This window comes from Scyliorhinus torazame, chromosome 28 (genome assembly GCF_047496885.1).
Source record: "Scyliorhinus torazame isolate Kashiwa2021f chromosome 28, sScyTor2.1, whole genome shotgun sequence".
NCBI lineage: Eukaryota > Metazoa > Chordata > Chondrichthyes > Carcharhiniformes > Scyliorhinidae > Scyliorhinus > Scyliorhinus torazame.
In genome coordinates this window covers 31,583,966-31,604,678 of record NC_092734.1, presented here as the reverse complement: position 1 = coordinate 31,604,678, position 20,713 = coordinate 31,583,966, and the positions used below count along the sequence as shown (strand labels likewise).

General features: G+C 49.6%; 1 protein-coding gene across 3 annotated transcripts in view; it reads left to right on the top strand.

The window, feature by feature from the left end:
- Positions 1–20,713, top strand: part of LOC140403663 (L-threonine ammonia-lyase) — a 62,357-nt gene that overhangs the window by 21,678 nt on the left and 19,966 nt on the right. For all 3 annotated transcript variants that reach the window (XM_072491821.1, XM_072491820.1, XM_072491819.1), the window contains 4 exons: positions 1,454–1,619; positions 6,075–6,171; positions 9,711–9,786; positions 10,785–10,910. In XM_072491821.1, the coding sequence (XP_072347922.1) occupies positions 1,454–1,619; positions 6,075–6,171; positions 9,711–9,786; positions 10,785–10,910 (465 nt within the window). The remainder of the gene's footprint in view (positions 1–1,453; positions 1,620–6,074; positions 6,172–9,710; positions 9,787–10,784; positions 10,911–20,713) is intronic.

Here is a 20,713-nt window from a genome sequence, read left to right as displayed (position 1 = left end):
CAGTGGGTGTGGTTACTGGCCCTCACCAAACAGGAATTTTAGAGACTAAATGCTTTGAGTCTTGATCAATGGGTCAAATGCTGCTTCCAGGATCTCAAGGTAAATCACAGAGCATATCATTTTCCCCAGGGTGGGAGTGGGGAGGAGGGGGGTGGGGGGTTTACACAGTGCGACCAGGAACTTCTCCCTGACATGGAATAAACATCCAGGTATAAAATTATTCGCAAACCCTCTTTACCCGAAGAGAAAAGATTGCAGAAATAGCCACGATATGGAGCAATTGAAGCAAATGCATACACGCATTTAAGGGAAAGCTGGACAAACCTATGAGGGAGAAGGCAATAGTGGGTTATGATTGTAGATTTAGAAGAGGAAAGATAGCGAAAGCTGGAGTGGGACACAATCCTTGGCATGGCCGGAAGGTCCTGTTTATGTACTCAATATCGTGGAGTCATAGCATTTTACAGCCCATCGTGCCTGCGCCATACTTTAGTTATATTGCAAGAGGGAAGGTAAGTGTGAGGATAACACAAAGAGTCTACAGGGTGATATAGGCAGGTTAGGTGAGTGGGCAAAAACTTGGCAGATGGAATATAATGCAGGAAATTGTGAAGTTATGCACTTTGGTAGGAACAATAAAGAAGCTGGATAATGTTTACATGGAGAAAGACTGCAGAAAGCTGCAGCACAGAGGGATCTGGGGGTCCTCGTGCATAAATCACAAACAGCGAGCGTGCAAGTTCAGCAGGTAATTGGGAAGGCAAATGGAATGTTGGCCTTTATTTCAAAGGGAATGGAGTGTAAAATTGGGAAGTCTTGCTGAAACTATACAAGGCACGAGTTAGGCCACAACTGGAATACTGTGAACAGTTTTGGTCTCCTTATCTAAGCATAGGTAAAATGGCACTCGGTTGATCCCGGGTATGGAGGGATTTTATCTGAGGAGAGGTTGAGTAGGTTGGGCCTGTGCTCACTGGAGTTTAGAAGAATGAGAGGCGACCTTATTGAGACATATCGGATTCTCAGGGGGTTTGACAGGGTCGATGCTGAGAGGTTGTTTCCTCTTGTGGGAGAGTCTAGGACCAGAGGGCAGCATCTCAGAGTAAGGGGGTCACCCATTTAAGACAGAGATGAGGAGGAATTTCTTCTCTCAGAGGGGAGTGAATCTGTGGAATTCTTTACCGCTGCGAGCTGCAGAGGCTGGGCCGTTAAGTATGTTCAAGGCTGAGATAGACAGGTTTTTAATCAGTAAGCGAATGGAGGATTATGGGGATAAGGCAGGAAAGTGGAGTTGAGAGTAATCACATCAGATCAGTCACGATTTTATTGAATGGCGGAGCAGACTCGATGAACTGCGTGGCCTTCTTCTTCTCCTACGTCTTATCCGGAAGAAAGAATGTTGACTGTATGGCAGCTCTGGTTGACGTGACCATGTTGTGTGTCTTTCTGACAGGGAGGACAGTGCGCCTTACCTGGCAGGACTGGGGACCATGGGACTCGAGCTTTACGAGCAGGTAGCCAAGCTGGATGCCGTGATCCTGCCCGCGGGAGGAGAATGTAACCTCTTGGCGGGAGCTGCCGCCCCCATCAAACATCTCAATCCGGGAATTACTGTGATCGTAAGTTCAAGCAGACTGGCACCCTTCCATTCAATTCAAGAGGAGAGTTTGGGAGGAACTTAACATAACCTAGGGTGTGGTGAGAGGAAGTGATAGATGAATTTGAAGATAATTGATTCAAAGAGTTTGAGAGTTGCAGGGGTTGGAATCAGAAATGGGCATTGATGCAACAAAGGGGGATTTCATATTGTGTTTTATCATATTTTAACTCTTTCCTGAAAATGAAATGAAATGAAAATCGCTTATTGTCACGAGTAGGCTTCAATGAAGTTACTGTGAAAAGCCCCTAGTCGCCACATTCCGGCGCCTGTTTGGGGAGGCTGGTACGGGAATTCAACCGTGCTGCTGGCCTGCCTTGGTCTGCTTTCAAAGCCAGCGATTTAGCCCAGTGAGCTAAACCAGCCCCTTCCTGGTGAAGTTGGGAGATATCAGGGTGTCCCTCCCAGCTCCGAATTAAATCCACAGGCTATTGCCAATCACCATTGTCTAGCAGATCCCCCCTCCCCCTTCCCCAACTCTTGACCATCGAGTTCCCAACTTTAGACTGAAGATAGATTTATAATCTAGACTCGTACTCCCCGGGATAGGGGAGGTTCACGGGAGATTTGATTCAGGATTTTAGAATTTCGAAAGGATAGATGGGAACATTTTTCGCTGCTGGGGTGTTTGGGACAAAGGGCAGATAGCCAACGCCAAGATATTCAGATGGGACGTTAGAGAACAGTCCTTTACACAGAAGGTGGTAGTGGTGTGGAACACTCTCTGATGAAATGCCGTTGAAGCTAATCTAAAACAATTTCAAATCTGACAGTGTTGGACGTTTGCTAGCAAAGGATACTAAGAGACAATATAAAATTGTCAAGGACTCGGATTTGATTCCCACCTCGGGTGGCTGTGTGTGTGGAGTTTGCATATTCTCCCCGTGTCTGCGTGGATTTCCTCCAGGTGCTCGGTTTCCTCCCACAGTCCAAAGATGTGCAAGTTAGGTGGATTGGCCGTGCTAAATTGCCCCTTAGTGTCCAAAGGTTAGGTGGGGTTACAGGTACAGGAGAGGGGATTGGGCCTAGGCAAGGTGCTCGGAGGATCGGTGCAGACGTGATGGACCGAATGGCCTCTTCTGCACTGCAGGAATTCTATGATTCTATTGTCATCGGAGAAGAACTAACCACACAAGAGGGTCTAATCCTGTCTGGTAAACGATTTGTTATTCCACCTGCCCTCCAGTGATACTACAGTCAACAGTTGCACCAAGAGCACCCTGGGTTGGAAGCAATTAAAGCCAGGGCGAAAGAATCACTGTATTGGCCCTCTATGTACACTGGTATAGAGTGGGAAGTCTCAAGATGCTCACCTTGCAATGTGCTAAAGCCGCACACAAATCATGACGAACAATGCTCGACAATGCGACTCTGCGGAGTTTCGGAATTTTGCACTCTCCTGGGACTTGGAGCACGTCACAAGCAGCCACATCCACTCAGAGTCAAACGGGATGGCAGAACGAGCGGTACACTCAGCTAAACACCTCTTGGAAAAATATGCACAGGATCACACTGATTACTATGCTGAACTACGTAGTCAGTGGAATCTTCCATGACAGAGTCTGCCCTGGTCAGCACAACGACATTTCTCCAGGCACATTAGGACCATGATTCCCATGGCCAAAGCTCTGTTGCAGCCCCAAGCTTGGATGTAATGTACAAGGTACACTGTTGCAATGCAGACTGAGCAACAAGGCACATTATGGTGAACATGCTCACAGCCTCAGCCCCCTAGCGCCAGGCTAACTGATCTGGATCCAGATCACATGTGGCCATGACAGTGGTCAACAGCAAGGCCCTGCAACCCAAAAGCCACGTATGCCGTTGCCGTCACCTCTCCCGAGTATCAGAGCTATCACGGACAGCGGACCCTGCAACTGAACCGTCTTGCCTTGACCGCAGGCCCTCCACACCCACGTTCATGCAGACCCCATCGGAGTTTGATGCAGCAGGTTCAACATCTGTACAACACACACACACGCACGTGTCTCGTGAGTCCCATAAAATGGACACAAGCCATTGAACAATCTCCCCTCCACCTGTTAGCGTTATCAGACGCTCTAGATGTCTGACCAGACCCAACACAAGATATCGAGACTTTGTCACCATGTAGACTGTTTGGATTGAGGAACATTGTTTTGGTTTGTCTTCTCTGTTGTTCCCCGCACCACATGCTGAAAGAAGGGGAGACAAAGGGCTATGCACCAAGTTGCAAGAGTCCAATATGTGTTCCATTGTTCACACAAACCATTGTACAATAGGGGCTGGTTTAGCACACTGGGCTAAATAGCTGGCTTGTAATGCAGGACACGGCAGCAGCGCAGGTTCAATTCCCGTACCAGCCTCCCTGAACAGGCGCAGGAATGTGGCGACTAGGGGCTTTTCACAGTAACTTCATTAAAGCCTACTTGTGACAATAAGTGATTATTATTATTATTACTGTTGTATAACTAATTGCGTTTGTACACACATGTCTGTATATATTTTCTATGGCGTACACTGTTACACCTCACTGTTACACTGGGAGCCCAAACTAATCAGGGCGGATGTTGACCAGGTGGTCACGTGACTATGTGATGCCGTGGTCACGTCGAGCGTCACGTGGCGAGATTTCCCCCAGGACCTCGGGCAGAGCGCAGGTGTTTCTTACAGCTGCAGAGCTGGTTAAATAAACTTATTGTTATTACAGTCCTTGTAGCAGTCAGCGTTACAACTAACCACAGAAAATTGCAGTGGTTAATGGATGTTTTTCGGGCTGGAGGCAGGTTTGTAGTGGAGTTTCCCAGGGGTCTGTGATTGGGACCCTTGCTTTTCCTGATATATATTAATGACCTTGGTGTGCGGGACACAATTTCAAAACTTGCAACTGATACGAAACTTGGAAACATTGTGAACCTGCGAGGAGAGCATAGAACTTCAAAAGGACATGGCATTTTGGAGGAATGGACAGACAGGTAACAGATGACGTTCAATGCAGAGAAGAGTGGGGTGATTCATTTTGGTAGAAAGGGCTTGGAGAGACAATATAAAACAAAGAGTAAACTCAAAAGGGGGGGCGGGATCAGAGAGTCCTGGGTGTATATGTGTATTGAGGTTGGCAGGATAGTTTGAGAGAGCAGTTAAAAAACCTTACAGTACCCTGCGCTTTACTAATAGGGGCATTGAGTGCAAGAACAATGAGGCTATGTTGAATTTATTTACACAAGACACTAGCTCAACCTCAGCTGGGGTATTATGTCCAGTTCTGGGAAAGATGTGAAGGCATTGAAGAGAATGCGAAAAAGATTCATGAGCATGGTTCCAGTTCCAAGGATAAGGATCTTCAGTTACGAAGGTAGATTGGAGGAGTTGTGACTGTTCATTCGAGAAAAGAAGGCTGAGAGGAGGTTTGATAGAAGTGTTCCAAATCATGAGGGATCTGGGTAGAGTAGACAAGGAGAAAGTGTTCCCACTTGTGAAAGATCGAGAACGAGGGGGCACAAATTTCAGTTCAATTGCAAAAGCGATATGAGGAAAAACGTTTTCACACAGCGAGTGGTTAAGGTCTGGAATGCACTGCCTGAACGTGTGGTGGAGGCAGGTTCAATTGAAGCTTGCCAAAGGGAATTACACTGTTACTTGAAAAGGAGAACATGCGGGGTTATGGGTGTGGTGATGTGCATATGCATAACAATGTATATAGTTGGATGTACAACCTCCGACCAGCAGGTGGGGACGGTGATCCACCACATGACTCCACAGATCGGCCAGTTGGTAGTAAGCTGTACTAGAGGACAGTCGCATTAGAAGTAGCTCCAGGAGAATTCACTAATTTGTTACCGTTTGTGTTATAGATCATTAGTTATCTCTCCACATGTTAATAAACTATCTTACTAGTCAAAGAACTAGATGTGCATCTTTACCACGACCACAGAACATAACAATGGGGAGAAGGCAGGAGAATGGCACCAAGTAAATTGCTCATTCAGAGGGCAGGTGCATATATGATGGGCCGAATGGCTTCCTTCTATGAAGTCTTTGTAACCAGAGCAGTGAAAGTAATTAGAAGGGAAATAATTGACAGGTAGACAGACTGTTCATATCTATAAAGGTTGTAACTGATAGGGACAGCACAGTGGTTAGCATTGCTGCCAACAGCGCGGAGGACCTGGGTTCGAATCCCGGCCCGGGGTCATTGGCGGTGTGGAGTTTGCACGTTTTCCTCGTGTCTGCGTGGGTCTCACCCCCACAACCCAAAGATGTGCAGGGTAGGTGGATTGGCCACGCTGAATTGCCCCTTAATTGGAAAAAAATAATCGGGTACTCTAAATTAATTTTTTTAAAAGGTTGTAACTGATATCGATTTGTTCCAATGTGTGTGTGTTTCTGGGGTCTAATCTCTGTCAGTGACTGCTGGTTCTGTCTCCTTTACCCACAGGGTGTGGAGCCCGAGAGTCATCCAGCACTTCATCAATCCCTCAAGATGGGCCAGCCTCCAGTAGCCTCAGCCCACACCAACCACAGATTATACAGAGGTAAATTATTGGAGAGCTTGACTGAGAGCCAGACTGCATGATGGATCGATCCTTCCCCTCAATTAGTCAGAAATTGGATTATGTAGCGGTCACAATATTTGGAATGAAAGGACTCACCACCCTGACTGGGAAATATATCGGCCGTTCCTTCACTGTCGCTGGGTCAAAATCCTGGAACTCCCTCCCTAAAAAGCTGAGGGTGTACCTGGACCACATGGACTGCAGCGGTTCAAGAAGGCAGGTCATCAGCACTTTCTCAAGGCCAGTTAGGAAATAGATGTTGGCCTAGGCAGTGACGCCCACATCCCATAAATTTTGAAAGTCTGCATCACCTTCACAACGAAGCTTGGCAGTTAGGCACTTGGGCCTATGATAAAGAGCTTCAGTGTTCTGGGATGAACTGGGAGAGCCTGTGACTTTGCTGACCCGGAAATAAACCTTTTACAAGGTACAGGCTAGCTTCAGATTCTTTCTCTGCAATTATTAGAATCAACATAAATTGATGATGATTAAAGGAATCGATTGTGTTTAAGTAGATTGTTTATAGGACTCAGTGGGCCAAATGCCCTCTGAGGCACTGTGTTAGATAGTTAGGTATCAAATCTCCAGTTGTGTAAAGGCAAAACTTAATGGATCAGGAGGGTGTTTCTATTCCCAGAAGATAGTGAACCTGCCGATTTGTGTGGTAAACCCTAATTATTTTAAAAAAAAATTTAGAATACCCAATAATTTTTTCCAATTATGGGGCAATTTAACGTGGCCAATCCACCTACCCTGCACATCTTTGGGTTGTGGGGTGAAACCCACGCAAACACGGGGAGAACGTGCAAACTCCACACGGACAGTGACCCAGGGCCGGTATTCAAACCCGGGTCCTCAGCGCCGTAGGCAGCAATGCTAACCACTGCGCCACCGTGCTACCCTTGATAAACCCTAATATGCCGAATCCCTTCGAGTAAGGACAGGGCCTGATCAGGCTGAGCTGGGAACCAGTTCATACAAGTGTTATGGCATTAATCGAGACCAGAGTGCTCCCCCAGACTAGTTTTGATTGCCAGGAGAGAGTGGAGAGGAATTTAGGCCTAGTTTTTAATGTTTTGCTGTCCCATCGAACATGGGACCCTGGCGCTGTGAAGCAACAGTGCTAACCACTGCCGCCCATCGCTCCACCACAGGCAGTGTCTTCAGTGTCCCTGTCATGCTGGGTAGGGAGTGTATATAATGTTTATAATCAGCTTGAAAAATAAACCGTTACCCTTATACCAGTTTACGAATTTAAGATTCTCATCCTTGTTTTCCAATCTCTATGGTCCTGCCTTCCCACTCTCTCTCTCTATAACTCGCTACAACCCTCCAAAATCTGTGTTTCTCCAACTCTTTTTTTGAATAAATTTAAAGTACCCAAGTAATTTTTTCCAATAAAGGGGCAATTTAGCCTGGCCAATCCACCTACCCTGCACATCTTTGGGTTGTGGGGGCGAGACTCTCGCAAACACGGGGAGAAAGTGCAAACTCCACACGGACAGTGACCCAGAGCCGGGATCGAACCGGGGACCCGCTAACCACTGTGCCACCGTGCTGCCCTTGTTTCTCCAACTCTGACCTCTTGTGCATCTCTGACTTATAATAATAATAATCTTTGTCGCAAGTAGGCTTACATTAACACTGCAATGAAGTCACTGAGAAAATCCCCTAGTCACCACACTCCGGCGCCTGTTCAGGTACACAGAGGGAGAATTCAGAATGTCCAATTCGCCTAACAGCGCGTCTTTCGGGACTTGTGGGAGGAAACCCACGCAGAAACCGGGAGAACGTGCAGATTCCACACAGACAGTGACCCAAGCCGGGTATCGAACCTGGGATCCTGGCGCTGTGAAGCAACAGTGCTAACCACTGCGCTACCGTGCCGGCAATCGCTCCACCATAGGCACAGTGTCTTCAGCTGCCTGGCCCCAAGGAATTCCCTCCCTAAATCTCTTTGCTGTGCTCTCTCCTCCTTTAAGATGCTCGTTAAACCCTATTTCTTTGATCAGGTTTATAGCCGACTGGCAAAATGTTGGCTTAGTTAGAGTTGCCAACCTTCAGGGTTGGCCTGAAGTCCCCAGGAATTGAAGATCAATCTCCAGGACACTGCTGTGTGCGACCGCGGAGAAAAATCGGCAGGACATTAAAAACATTTTTTTTGTTTCTATGAACATTTCTCTTTACCAGTTATGAAAATAGGGCTGACAGTCGCGTATACCCAATTGGTTAATGAGTCTTTTTGCTTTCCGATTGGTCTAGGAAGGCAGAGGGTCGCAATGATGGGTGCTAAGGCCGACTAATGGCTGGAATGTGGGGACAAATCACGTGATGAAATCTCCAGGAATACAACTAATCACAGTTAGCAACTTTAGGCTTGTGCTGAATTTGATTGAGAACAATCCTGTGAAGTACTTAGGAATGGTTTACAATGTTAAAGGCCTATTTTTATTCAATCAAGGTGTGTCTCCTTTTATTGGCTAGGCCCAGCATTTTTTTGTCATACCTAATTGCCCTTGAAAAGGTGGTGAGCTGCCTTCTTGAACCACTGCAAATCATGTGGTGTGGTATACCCACAGTGCTGTGAGGGAGAGAGTTCAGGTGATCCAGCGATAGTGGAGGAACGGTGGTATATTTTCAAGTCAGGATGGTGGGTGACTTGGAGGGAAACTTCCAGGTGGTGGTGTTCCCATGTATCTGCTGCCCTTGTCCTTTTAGATGGTTAGCGGTCGTGGAATGTGCTGTCGAAGGAGCCTTTGTGAGTTCCTGCAGTGCGTCCTGTAGATGGTACACACGGTTGCCAGTGTGTGTCGGTGATGGAGGAAGTAATATTTATGGGTGGGATGCCAATTGGGGTTGCTATATCCTGGATGGTGTCCAGCTTCTTGAGTGTTGTTGGAGCTGCACTCATCCAGGCAAGGGGAGAGCATTCCATCACACTCCTAACTTGTGCTTTGTAGATTGTGGACAGGATTTTGGGGAGTTAGTAGCTGAGTTATTTGCCACAGGATTCCTAGCCTCTGACCTGCTCTTGTAGATAGTGTTTATATAGCTCGTCCAGTTGAACATCTGGTCAATGGTAACCCCCCAAAATGTTTTTTAAAAAATTTTGAGTACCCAATTTTTTCCCAATTAAGGGGCAATTTGGCGTGGCCAATCCACCTTCCCTGCACATATTTGGATTGTGGGGGTGAAACCCGTGCAAACACGGGGAGAATGTGCAAACTCCACACAGAAAGTGACCCAGAGCCGAGATCAAACCTGGGACCTCGGCGGCGTGAGGCAGCAGTGCTAACCACTACGCCACTGTGCTGCCTCAACCCCCCCCAGAATGTTGATAATGGAAGATTCACCAAGAGTAAATCTATTGAATGTCAAAGGGCAATGGACAGCTTTTCTCCTGTTGGAGATGGTGCTACCCAAATGCAAATTCTTGTTGCTGCGATAGACAACATTTAGCTGTTACCAAACCTGGGATTTGTATATCAAAAGTTCAAAACTGTCTCTTTATTTCACAGAATTGATGAGCTCTTCTTTTGGCAGCAATGCTTTTCAGATGACTAAGAAACTAATCGATAAAGTCGTTACTGTTAAGTAAGTAGCATTTATTTCTTAGGAATAGTCTTTATAATGGTTTAGGTCCAGAGTACCCAAAATGCCATCTCATTGGGTGTTGTAATGTACCCCCATAATGCCATTCCAATTACACCCACTAATTGGCACACTGTGACTATGCTCATCTTATTGGTACAACGAATCATAGAATCCTTACAGTGCAGAAGGAGGCCATTCGGCTCACCGAGTCTGCACCGAACCTCTGAAAGGGCAGCCGAACCCTAACCCTAATTAGGGTCAGGCCCCACCCTATCCCCGTAACCCCACCTAACCTTTTGGGTGCTGCGGGGCAATTTAGCATGGCCAATAACGGAACCTGCATATCTTTGGACTGTGGGAGGAAACCGGAGCACCCGGAGGAAACCCACGCAGACACGGGGAGAATGTGCAGACTCCTCAGTCACCCGAGGCCGGAATCGAACCCGGGTCCCTGGGGCTGTGAGGCAGCAGTGCTAACCACTGTGCCACCGTGCCGCCCCCTTAGTTTTGCAGTTCTACAGCATCTTTCATGAACTTAGGATGTCCCAAAGCACTTTGCAACCAATGAAGCACTTCCACAATCACTATAATAATGTTGGAAACACAGCAGCCAATTTGCGCACAGCAAGCTCCCACACACAGCAATGAAATAAATTACTAAGTAATCTTCTTTGGTGATGTTGGTTTGATGATAAATATTGACGAGGGCACAGGGACAATTCTATTGTGCTTCGAAATAGTGCCACAGGATCTTTTACACCTGAAGGGGCAGATGGGGAGCGGTGGTCTCAGTTTAGCGTTGCACGAGTGACCACTTTCCCAAAGTGCCAGGGGGCTGCTGCACCTGTGGGACTTTGCTGGGAAAGGCGTCAAGAGCTTCTGGGAGAGCAGAGAAGAAAATGAAGGAGTGAGAACTTTAAAAAAAATTGCTCGAGAGTTTGTCTCCTCCTCGTTCTATGAGAAGCTGGTGTCTATTGTAAGATGTCTCTGTGATTCAGGGAGGAGGACATCCTACTCGCCATCCTTCGCCTCATGGAGTACGAGAGGGCTATAGTGGACGCCGAGGGAGCTCTGGGCCTTGCTGCTGTGGTTGCCGGGAAACTACCGGAACTCAAAGGCAAACGGTAGGAGTTTCCTCAACACCATGGCATCGTTTCAGCCGGTGCCCTGTATTACACATTGTTCTTGAAGGTTTTTTCAGAAAGCAGGTACAATTTCAGAATTGCTGTTGGAAAATTCGATCCAAATCTCCTGCATAATCTTGCCCAATGCAATCAGAGCACAGAACGAAGCTATTGCCCCCATTGAACCGCTACCACTCTTTGAAAGAGCTCTTCAAATAGTTCCAGCCCCAGTGTCTTTCCCTGGCACCATTTTTGCCTTTATTATAATAATAATAATACTCGCTTATTGTCACAAGTAGGCTTCAATGAAGTTACTGTGAAAAGCCCCTAGTCGCCACATTCCGTCGCCTGTTCGGGGAGGCCGGTACGGGAATTGAACCCGCGCTGCTGGCATTGTTCTGCATTACAAGCCAGCTGTTTAGCCCACTGTGCTAAACCAGCCCCTAGGTACCTTCAAGTGAAAGTTGCCAAAGTCCCAGAAGGCCTCAGGCTGCTCTCCCCCATTTGAAGGATCTGGAGGTGATTTGACCTGAGGGTCACCACACCTCCGGCGAGGGGCAAGGTTGAGAAGGTGGGGCCTTCATGAATAATCTCAGCCGGTACGGGGAATTGAACCTGGGCCATTGACACCGCTTCGCATCACAAACCAGCTGTCCGGCCAACAGAGCTATCCGACCACCAACCCCACCCCCTGTGACATTGCTGAGTGCAAGTTCCTTTTGGAAGAGAGGGGTCCTGCTCCCTTGATGATTCTGTTGTTAAAATTGGCTCATTATTGAGACACTAGACTGACGATCATCGCTACCATTCCAATTTCAGTTCATTTGCTGTCATAGGTTTTCAAAACGTTTTTTTTAACACTTCATTTTCTCGAATGGCATCTCATACTCGAGAGAGTGCTCTGAATATGGAAATCACTGCCGCAAATAGTTTTTAAAAAAATGTTTATTAAACGTTTTTAAACAAAATTTTCAACCATACAAACAAACCCCCCCCCCCCCCCCCCCGCCCCCCGTAACAACAAAGAAAGAATGCTCGCATAGCCAGACATGAACATGGCAAATCAACGATACAGAACTTTGTACATTGGATTCCTCCCGTACATGTCAGTTTTCCGGATCGTTCATGTGGTTTCTTGCTCAAATGCCCCCCAGAAACCGCCCCCCCCCCCACGGTTGCTGCTGCTGCTGTCCGACCTTCATCTAACGCTCCGCGAGACGGTCTAGGAACGGTTGCCACCGCCTGTAGAACCCCTGCGCAGATCCTCTCAAGGCAAACTTTATCCTCTCCAACTTGATAAACCCTGCCATATCATTTATCCAGGCTTGCACACTGGGGGGCTTCGCCTCTTTCCACATCAACAAGATCCTTCGCCGGGCTACTTGGGACGCAAAGGCCAGAATGCCGGCCTCTTTCGCCTCCTGCACTCCTGGCTCGTCCACTACTCCAAATAGTGCTAGCCCCCAGCTTGGCTTGACCCGGACTATCACCACCTTAGAAACTATTCCCGCAACGCCCCTCCAGTGCCGGGCATGACCAAAACATATGGACATGGTTCGCCGGACTTCCTGAACACCTCCCACATCTGTCCTCCACTCCAAAGAACCTACTCAGCCTCGCCCCCATCATATGCGCTCTGTGCACTACCTTAAACTGTATCAGGCTGAGCCTGGCATACGAGGAAGAGGAATTAACCCTACTTAGGGCATCAGCCCACAGCTCCTCCTCAATCTCCTCCCCCAGCTCCTCTACCAAAGCCTCCTCCTCTTCTTTCATCTCCTGGTAGATCGCCGACACCTTGCCCTCCCCGACCCATACGCCCGCAATCACCCTGTCTTGAATCCAATGTGCCGGGAGCAGCGGGAATTCCCTCACCTGCCGCCTCACAAACGTCCTCACTTGCATGTACCTGAAGGCATTTCCCGGGGGTAGACCAAATTTCTCCTCCAGCGCCCCTAAGCTCGCAAACGTCCCATCGATGAACAGGTCCCCCATTCTTCTAATCCCTGCCCCATGCCAGCTCTGGAACCCCCCCCGTCCATCCTTCGTGGGACAAACCGATGGTTATTCCTAATCGGGGACCACAACGAGGCTCCCAGCGCTCCCCTGTGGCGTCTCCACTGCCCCCAGATCTTTAGCGTTGCCGCCACCACCGGGCCCGTGGTGTACCTTGTCGGCGAGAGTAGCAGTGGTGCCGTCACCAGCGCCCCCAGGCTCGTTCCTTTGCAGGACGCCATCCCCAACCTCTTCCACGCCGCCCTCTCTCCCTCCATCACCCACTTACGGATCATCGCCACGTCGGCTGCCCAGTAGTAGCCACCCAAATTCGGCAACGCCAACCCTCCTCTATCCCTGCTACGCTCCAGGAACCCCCTCCTTACCCTCGGGGTCTTGCTCGCCCACACAAAACTCATAATGCTCCTGCCTACCCTCTTAAAAAAGGCCTTGGTGATCATGATTGGAAGGCACTGGAACACAAAAAGAAACTTTGGGAGGACCACCATTTTAATTGACTGTACCCTACCCGCCAGCGAGAGTGGCAACATGTCCCACCTTTTAAAATCCTCCTCCATCTGTTCTACCAGCTGCGTCAAATTAAGTTTGTGCAGTGTCCCCCAGCTCCTAGCTACCTGAATCCCCAAGTATCGAAAGCTCCTTTCCGCCCTCCTCAACGGTAGGTCATCTATCCCTCTTCCCTGATCCCCCGGATGCACCACAAAGAGCTCACTCTTTCCCACGTTGAGCTTATAGCCCGAAAAATCTCCAAACTCCCTTAAGATCTGCATGACATCAACCATCCCCTCCACTGGATCCGCCACATACAGCAACAGGTCGTCTGCGTACATCGACAATCGATGTTCCTCTCCCCCTCGGACCACCCCCTTCCATTTCCCCGACTCCCTAAACGCCATGGTCAAAGGTTCAATTGCCAATGCAAACAGCAGAGGGGACAGGGGGCACCCCTGCCTTGTCCCGCGATACAGCCGGAAATACTCCGACCTCCGCCGGTTCGTGACCACACTCGCCACCGGGGCTCTATACAGGAGCTTGATCCAACTAATAAACCCTCCCCTGAACCCAAACCTCCTCAACACTTCCCAGAGATACTCCCACTCTACTCGGTCAAAGGCCTTCTCCGCGCCTATGGCTGCCACTATCTTCGCCTCTCCCTCCACCGATGGCATCATTATCACATTTAGGAGCCTTCGCACATTGGTGTTTAGCTGCCTACCCTTTACGAATTCCGTCTGGTCCTCGTGAATCACCCCCGGGACACAGTCCTCAATCCTCAGCCAACATTTTTGCCAGCAACTTAGCATCTACGTTAAGGAGTGAGATCGGTCTATGTGACCCACATTGCAATGGGTCCTTATCCCGCTTCAAGATCAAAGAGATCGTCGCCTCCGACATTGTCGGGGGCAGGGATCCCCCTCCCTGCTTCATTGAAGGTCCTTACCAGCAACGGGGCTAACAGGTCTACAAACTTCCTATAAAACGCCATCGGGAACGCATCCGGCCCCGAGGCCTTCCCTGCCTGCATGCTCCCCAGTCCTTTAACCAGCTCCTCCACCTCAATTGGCGCCCCCAAACCAGCCACCTCCTGCTTCTCCGCCCTCGGGAACCTCAGTTGGTCCAAGAATCGTCGCATCCCCTCTTTTCCCCCTGGGGGCTGGGACCTATACAGCTCCTCGTAAAAGGCCTTGAATGCCTCATTCACTTTCACCGCACTCCGCACCGTAGTTCCCCTGCCATCCTTGATTCCACCCATTTCCCTCGCTGCCATCCTCTTACGGAGCTGATGTGCCACCATCCGACTCGCCTTCTCCCCCCATTCATATATCGCCCCCTGTGCCTTCCTCCACTGTGCCTCTGCCTTCCTTGTGGTCAACAGGTCGAACTCCGTCTGGAGACGTCGTCTCTCCCTGAGTAGTCCCTCATCAGAAGCCTCTGCATATCTCCTGTCCACCCTTAAAATCTTCCCCACTAACCTCTCCCTTTCCCTGCCCTCTCTCTTCACCCTGTGAGCCCTGATGGAGATTAACTCTCCCCTGACCACCGCCTTCAGCGCCTCCCATACTACTCCCACCTGCACCTCCCCGTTGTCGTTGGCCTCCAGATACCTTTCGATGCACTCTCGCACCCTCCACCACACTTCCTCGTCTGCCAGCAGTCCCGCATCCAACTGCCACAGCGGGCATTGGTCCCTCTCCTCCCCCAGCTCTAGCTCCACCCAATGCAGGGTATGGTCTGAAATGGCTATGGCCGAATACTCCGTTCCCTCCACTTTCGGGATCAATGCCCTGCCCAGAACAAAAAAATCTATCTGGGAGTAGGCCTTATGCACGTGGGAGAAAAAAGAAAATTCTCTGGCCAAAGGCCTGGCAAATCTCCACGGATCTACTCCCTCCATCTGATCCATAAACCCTCTAAGCACCTTGGCCGCAGCCGGCCTCTTCCCCGTCCTCGACCTGGAGCGATCTAATGCTGGGTCCAGCACCGTGTGAAAATCCCCACCCATTATCAAGCTCCCTACCTCCAAGTCTGAAATACGCCCCAACATCCGTTTCATGAATCCAGCATCGTCCCAGTTCGGGGCATATACATTCACCAGTACCACCTCCGCTCCCTGCAACCTACCGCTAACCATCACGAATCGGCCTCCATTGTCCGATACTATGTTCTTGGCCTCAAACGACACCTGCTTCCCCACCAATATTGCCACCCCTCTATTCTTCGCATCCAGCCCTGAATGGAACACCTGTCCTACCCATCCCTTCCTTAACCTAGCACTCTTGCTCCCCCCATATTACTTCCGTGAGTCAGCTGACTTCTGCTGACCCCGGCTTCCCCCGCCTTCCTGTTGATCTCCCCGTGTGGGAGTCCCTCTTCCTCCTCACCTTCCTCCTTCCCCCCCCCAGCGCGGGAAAAAGCCCGCGCTTTCCTGAGCCAGCCCAGCCCCCTGTGGCGCAGCTCCTGTTGCGGCCATTTTCCCAGTTCCCCCATCCCCGAGTCTCACCTCCCTCCAGCACCGACGCCCACATTCCCCACCATCTCGTCTACAGAGAAAGAAAGAGAAAAAAAAAAAGAATTTTAACCAGAACTCTACCCACATCCCCATCCATCATCCCACCCATGAAATATTCTTTACCCATATTTACAACCCCGTATACAACCAACATCCGCCCCCCACGACCACAGCCCCTCAGTTCGAGTCCAATTTTTCCGTTTGGATAAAGGTCCAAGCCTCTTCTGGCGTTTCAAAATAATGGTGTCGGTCCTGATAAGTGACCCACAGTCGCGCAGGCTGCAGCATGCCGAACCTGACTCTTTTTTTATGCAGCACCGCCTTGGCCCGGTTGAAGCCAGCTCTCCGCCTTGCCACCTCCGCGCTCCAATCCTGGTAGACTCGGATCACTGCAGTCTCCCATCTACTGCTCCGCACCTTCTTGGCCCATCTCAGAACACTTTCTTTGTCCGCGAAGCGATGGAACCTTGCCACTATCGCCCTTGGCGGCTCATCAGCCTTGGGTCTTCTCGCCAGGACCCGGTGAGCCCCTTCCAGCTCCAGGGGGGTCGGAGAGGCCTCCGCACCCATCAGCGACTGGAGCATCGTACTCACATACGCCCCGGCATCTGCTCCCTCCACTCCTTCGGGGAGACCCAGAATCCAGAGATTCTTCCTCCTCGACCTGTTCTCCAGGACCTCGAGTCTCTCGGCCCAGCTCCTGTGCACCGCCTCGTGCGCCTCCATTTTTACCGCCAGGCCCAGGATCTCGTCCTCGTTCTCATCCGTTTTATCCCTCACCTCACGAAGCTCCACCGCCTGGGCCTTCTGGGTCTCCTTCAGCCCCTCGATCGCCAACAGCATTGGCGCCAGCACCTCCTTTTTAAGCTCCTCCACGCAGCGCCTGAGGAATTCCTGCTCGTCCGGCCCCCATGCTGCTCGATCTCCGCCGTCCGCCATCTTGTTTTTTCCCCCTCGTTTTTGCTGCTGCTCCAGAGCCTCTTTCTCCAACGCTCCACCGCCAATTTCCGCCATACAGCGTAAGGGGGGGGACCTTACTTCACCTTCCCACACGGGATTAAATCAAAAAAATTCAGTTGGGGCTCCTCTGGAGAGCCCAAAAGTCCGTGATAGCGGGAGCTGCCGAAATGTGCGGCTTAGCTCCGCATCGCCGCAACCGGAAGTCGCCGCAAATAGTTGAGTGAAGAGCGTGGATGTATTTAAAGAGAGGCTAGGAAGCATGTGAGGGAGAAGGGAATACAATAGATTATGTGCTGATAGGGTTAGATGAAGAAGCGGTGGGGGGAGGTTTGTGCAGGGCCACCTTTTGCTTTCTCTGTGGCGAGTTTAGAGGTGGGTAGGGCATTTGTTTGGACGGGAAGGTGGGGAGCCAGAAGCTGCCACCTTTCCTCCTTCACCAGAATAACGTTTTGGGTGAGAAGGCCCACGGTCAAACTTCGCACCCCGCTGACAGACTGCGGCACTTAAGTGGCAAATTAATGACCAGTGCCTGATCGAGGGACTTGACCATGGCAGCTGAATTTAAATTCAATTAATAAAATCTGTGATTTGAAATTTGACCACCGCCATCAGTCGTTGTTTAAAATCACTGATGCCCCTGCAGGGGAGGAAATCTGCTGTCCTTACCCGGTCTGGCCTACATGGGACTCCAGACCACAGCGATGTGTGCGACTTTTAACGGCCCTCTGAAATGGTTGAGCGAATCATTCCGTTCAAGGGCAATTAGGGTTGGCAACAAGTGCTGGCCTTTCCCGCGTGCCTTGAAAGAATAGTAAAAGAAAGACTCGGGTCTCGATCTGAGTTTTGCTCTTATAGTTTAATAGACTCTCAGTTTGATTTCCACCCTGTTTATGCAGCACAGGATCAGGCCTTTCTACCCATCAGATCTATGCCAGCCGTAACAGCCTCCCCAAACAGGCGCCGGAATGTGGCGACTAGGGGCTTTTCACAGTAACTTCATTGAAGCCTACTCGTGACAATAAGCGATTTTCATTTCATTTAAGCCTCCTCCCTTACCTCTTTACCTAACCCCGTCAGTGTATCCTTCCGTTCCTTTATCCCTCATGTGCTTCGTGATCTTCCCCTTGAATGTATCCGTGCTGGGCGGCATGTGGCGCAGTGATTAGCACTGGGACTGCGGCGCTGAGGTCCCCGGTTCGAATCCCGGCCCTGGGTCACTGTCCGTGTGGAGTTTGCACGCTCTCCTCGTGTTTGCGTGGGTTTCACCCCCCAATCCAAAGATGTGCCGGTTAGGTGGATTGGCCACGCTAAATGACCCCTAAAATTGGAAATAAATAAATAAATAATTGGGTAGTTAAAATTTTTTTACAAATGCATCCGTGCTGTTCTACGCCAAATCTCATGAACGAATTAAAAGGCAATTTTCCTTAACCAGTCCCTGTGGTAGCGAATTTCACATTCTAACCAATCCCTGGGCGCTTCTCCCGAATTCTCAATTGGACTTATCTGTGACTGTCTGGTTTTTACGGTCCCTAGGGTTGAATTTCACATCTGGCGGGTCGCAGGTATCCCGACGCCATCGTGCACTCACGCGATATTTCGGTTGGCCAGCACAGATCAGCAGCGCCAACAATTATGCTCCTTATTGAGGGAATTACGTCCCAATTGACCAAGATTTACCCTGCTCCCTGCACGCCGCCTTTTGAGCTTCAAGGTGGGCCGTCATTGGACACGGCACACACACTGTGCACCCACCCCCTCTGACCTAATGTGACCACGATTTACGTTGGTTGGTGATTGTAGTATCCTCAATAACGTCACAAGAGTGTGGAATGGTAAATGAGGGCTTTAATAAGCAGAGAACTAGCCAGCTACAGAGACGTGTGCTTACTGAGTGCCGCCTACAGGACGTCACCTTATATACGGCTCCCTGGTGGGCGGAGCCGGAGGCGGAGTCCCCCAGGGTTCCAAACCCGGTCTTAAAGGGGCATCACCTACATGGTGTTAAGGGTACAGTAACCATTCATCACAGTGATATAGAATTTGGAGTGCAGAAGGAGGCCATTCGACCCATCGAGTCTGCACAGGCCCCTGGAAACAGCACCCCACTTAACCCCACACCTCCACCCTATCCCCGTAACCCAACCTAACCTTTTCCTTTGGACATCCTAACCACATCCGGAGCACCCGGAGGAAACCCACGCAGACACGGGTAGAGCGTGCAGACTCCGCACGTGACCCAAGCCGGGAATTGAACTTGGGATCCTGGAGCTGTGAAGCAACAGTGCTCGACACTGTGCTACCGTGCTGACCACGAATATCACTATTCTCAACTGATCTCGGCCGGGATTGGGAATCGCAGCCGCCTCTGATTCTGCCCACATAACATGCATGCCGTGCAGGAAATTCTGTCCCTGTTATCAGCAAGTATAAATCTCCTCTGCACTTCTGCCCTATCAAACTCCCCTATAATCAGAATGACATCACTCCCTCAGCCTCCTATTTTCTAGAGAAAACAGCCGAGCCTGTTCAATCTTTTCTGATGCGTACGATCTCTCAGTTCTGACATTGTTCCAGTAAATCATTCTTTGCACCTTCCCCAGTGCCTCTTTTCATAATACGGACACCAGAACAGTCCACAGTACTCTCAAGAGTGGTCGAAGCAAGGATTTATCGACCCAAGTTTCGTTTCACTTCGACAAATGAATCTCAGCGCTTGTTTGCTTTTCCTAATGGCCTTTTTAGCTTTCGTAATCTGTGTATCTGCACCTCTCTATGCCTCTCTCTTCCAACCCCTTTTAGGCACTTATTTTTCGCACACTGTCTCCTTATTCTTCTCCATGTGTACTCCCTGAGGTTTATCTATAATGAGGCTCATTTGGCATTTAAACGGCCATTCTGCAAGTTTATTGATGTCTTCCTGTGTTTTATCACAATTCCTCGCTGTATTAACTGCAACATGACCTCCTTTTTGGAATCCGAGGGCAGTGAAATTCACTACACTGTCTATAATTTCAAGGTCTGGAGAGTTTTGAGATTTGCATTAACCCTTCGTAGAATTTGTACCTAAATGTTTGTGTCTTCTTTGCCAATTTCTGCTCCTCCAGGGGTGGTGTTAGTTTCTCCAGTCTTGCCAGGGTCAGAGTTGGGATTGCCAACAGTGATTAAATGTACTCCTGGGAGGTTCCATCGTATGACTTGCCCTCCAGCCATCAGTTGGCCAACGCACCCAGCCTTGTGACGCTCGGCCTTCCGACTCCAACTGGAAAGCAGTTCTCTTCTTTACTGTCCCAGTGATTTTTCTCCAGAGTTGCACACAGCAGAATCCTGGAGATTGTTTTTCAATTCCTGGAGACTCCAGGCCAATTCTGGAGGGTTGGTAACCCGGCCTACCTCTTGTGGTGATGTACATCAATGTAAATGCATGTAGGCTAGCTAGACAATAGATGGAGCACCAGAAACATCACACACACACACACACTCAACCAATAGATCAAGTAGATAGGACACGACCAATAGACATTCACGATACACAAGGAGGTGACACGACCACAGGGGGGCATTACACCAACCCATATATAAAGGACATCACACACATGATCTGCCTCTTTCCAGTGGAGACAGTCCTGCCTCTTTCCAGTGGAGACAGTCAGTGAGAACAGACACAGGGTTGATTCAATATTACACCCACCACGTGGATTGCAGCAACTGGTTAGTCAGTCTGGGTAGCTATAGTAGGATTAGCAGTAGTGTCGAACCCGAGTAATAGAAGTGTAAATAGTTTAATAAACGTGTCGAAGTTATCTCCACGTCAGAA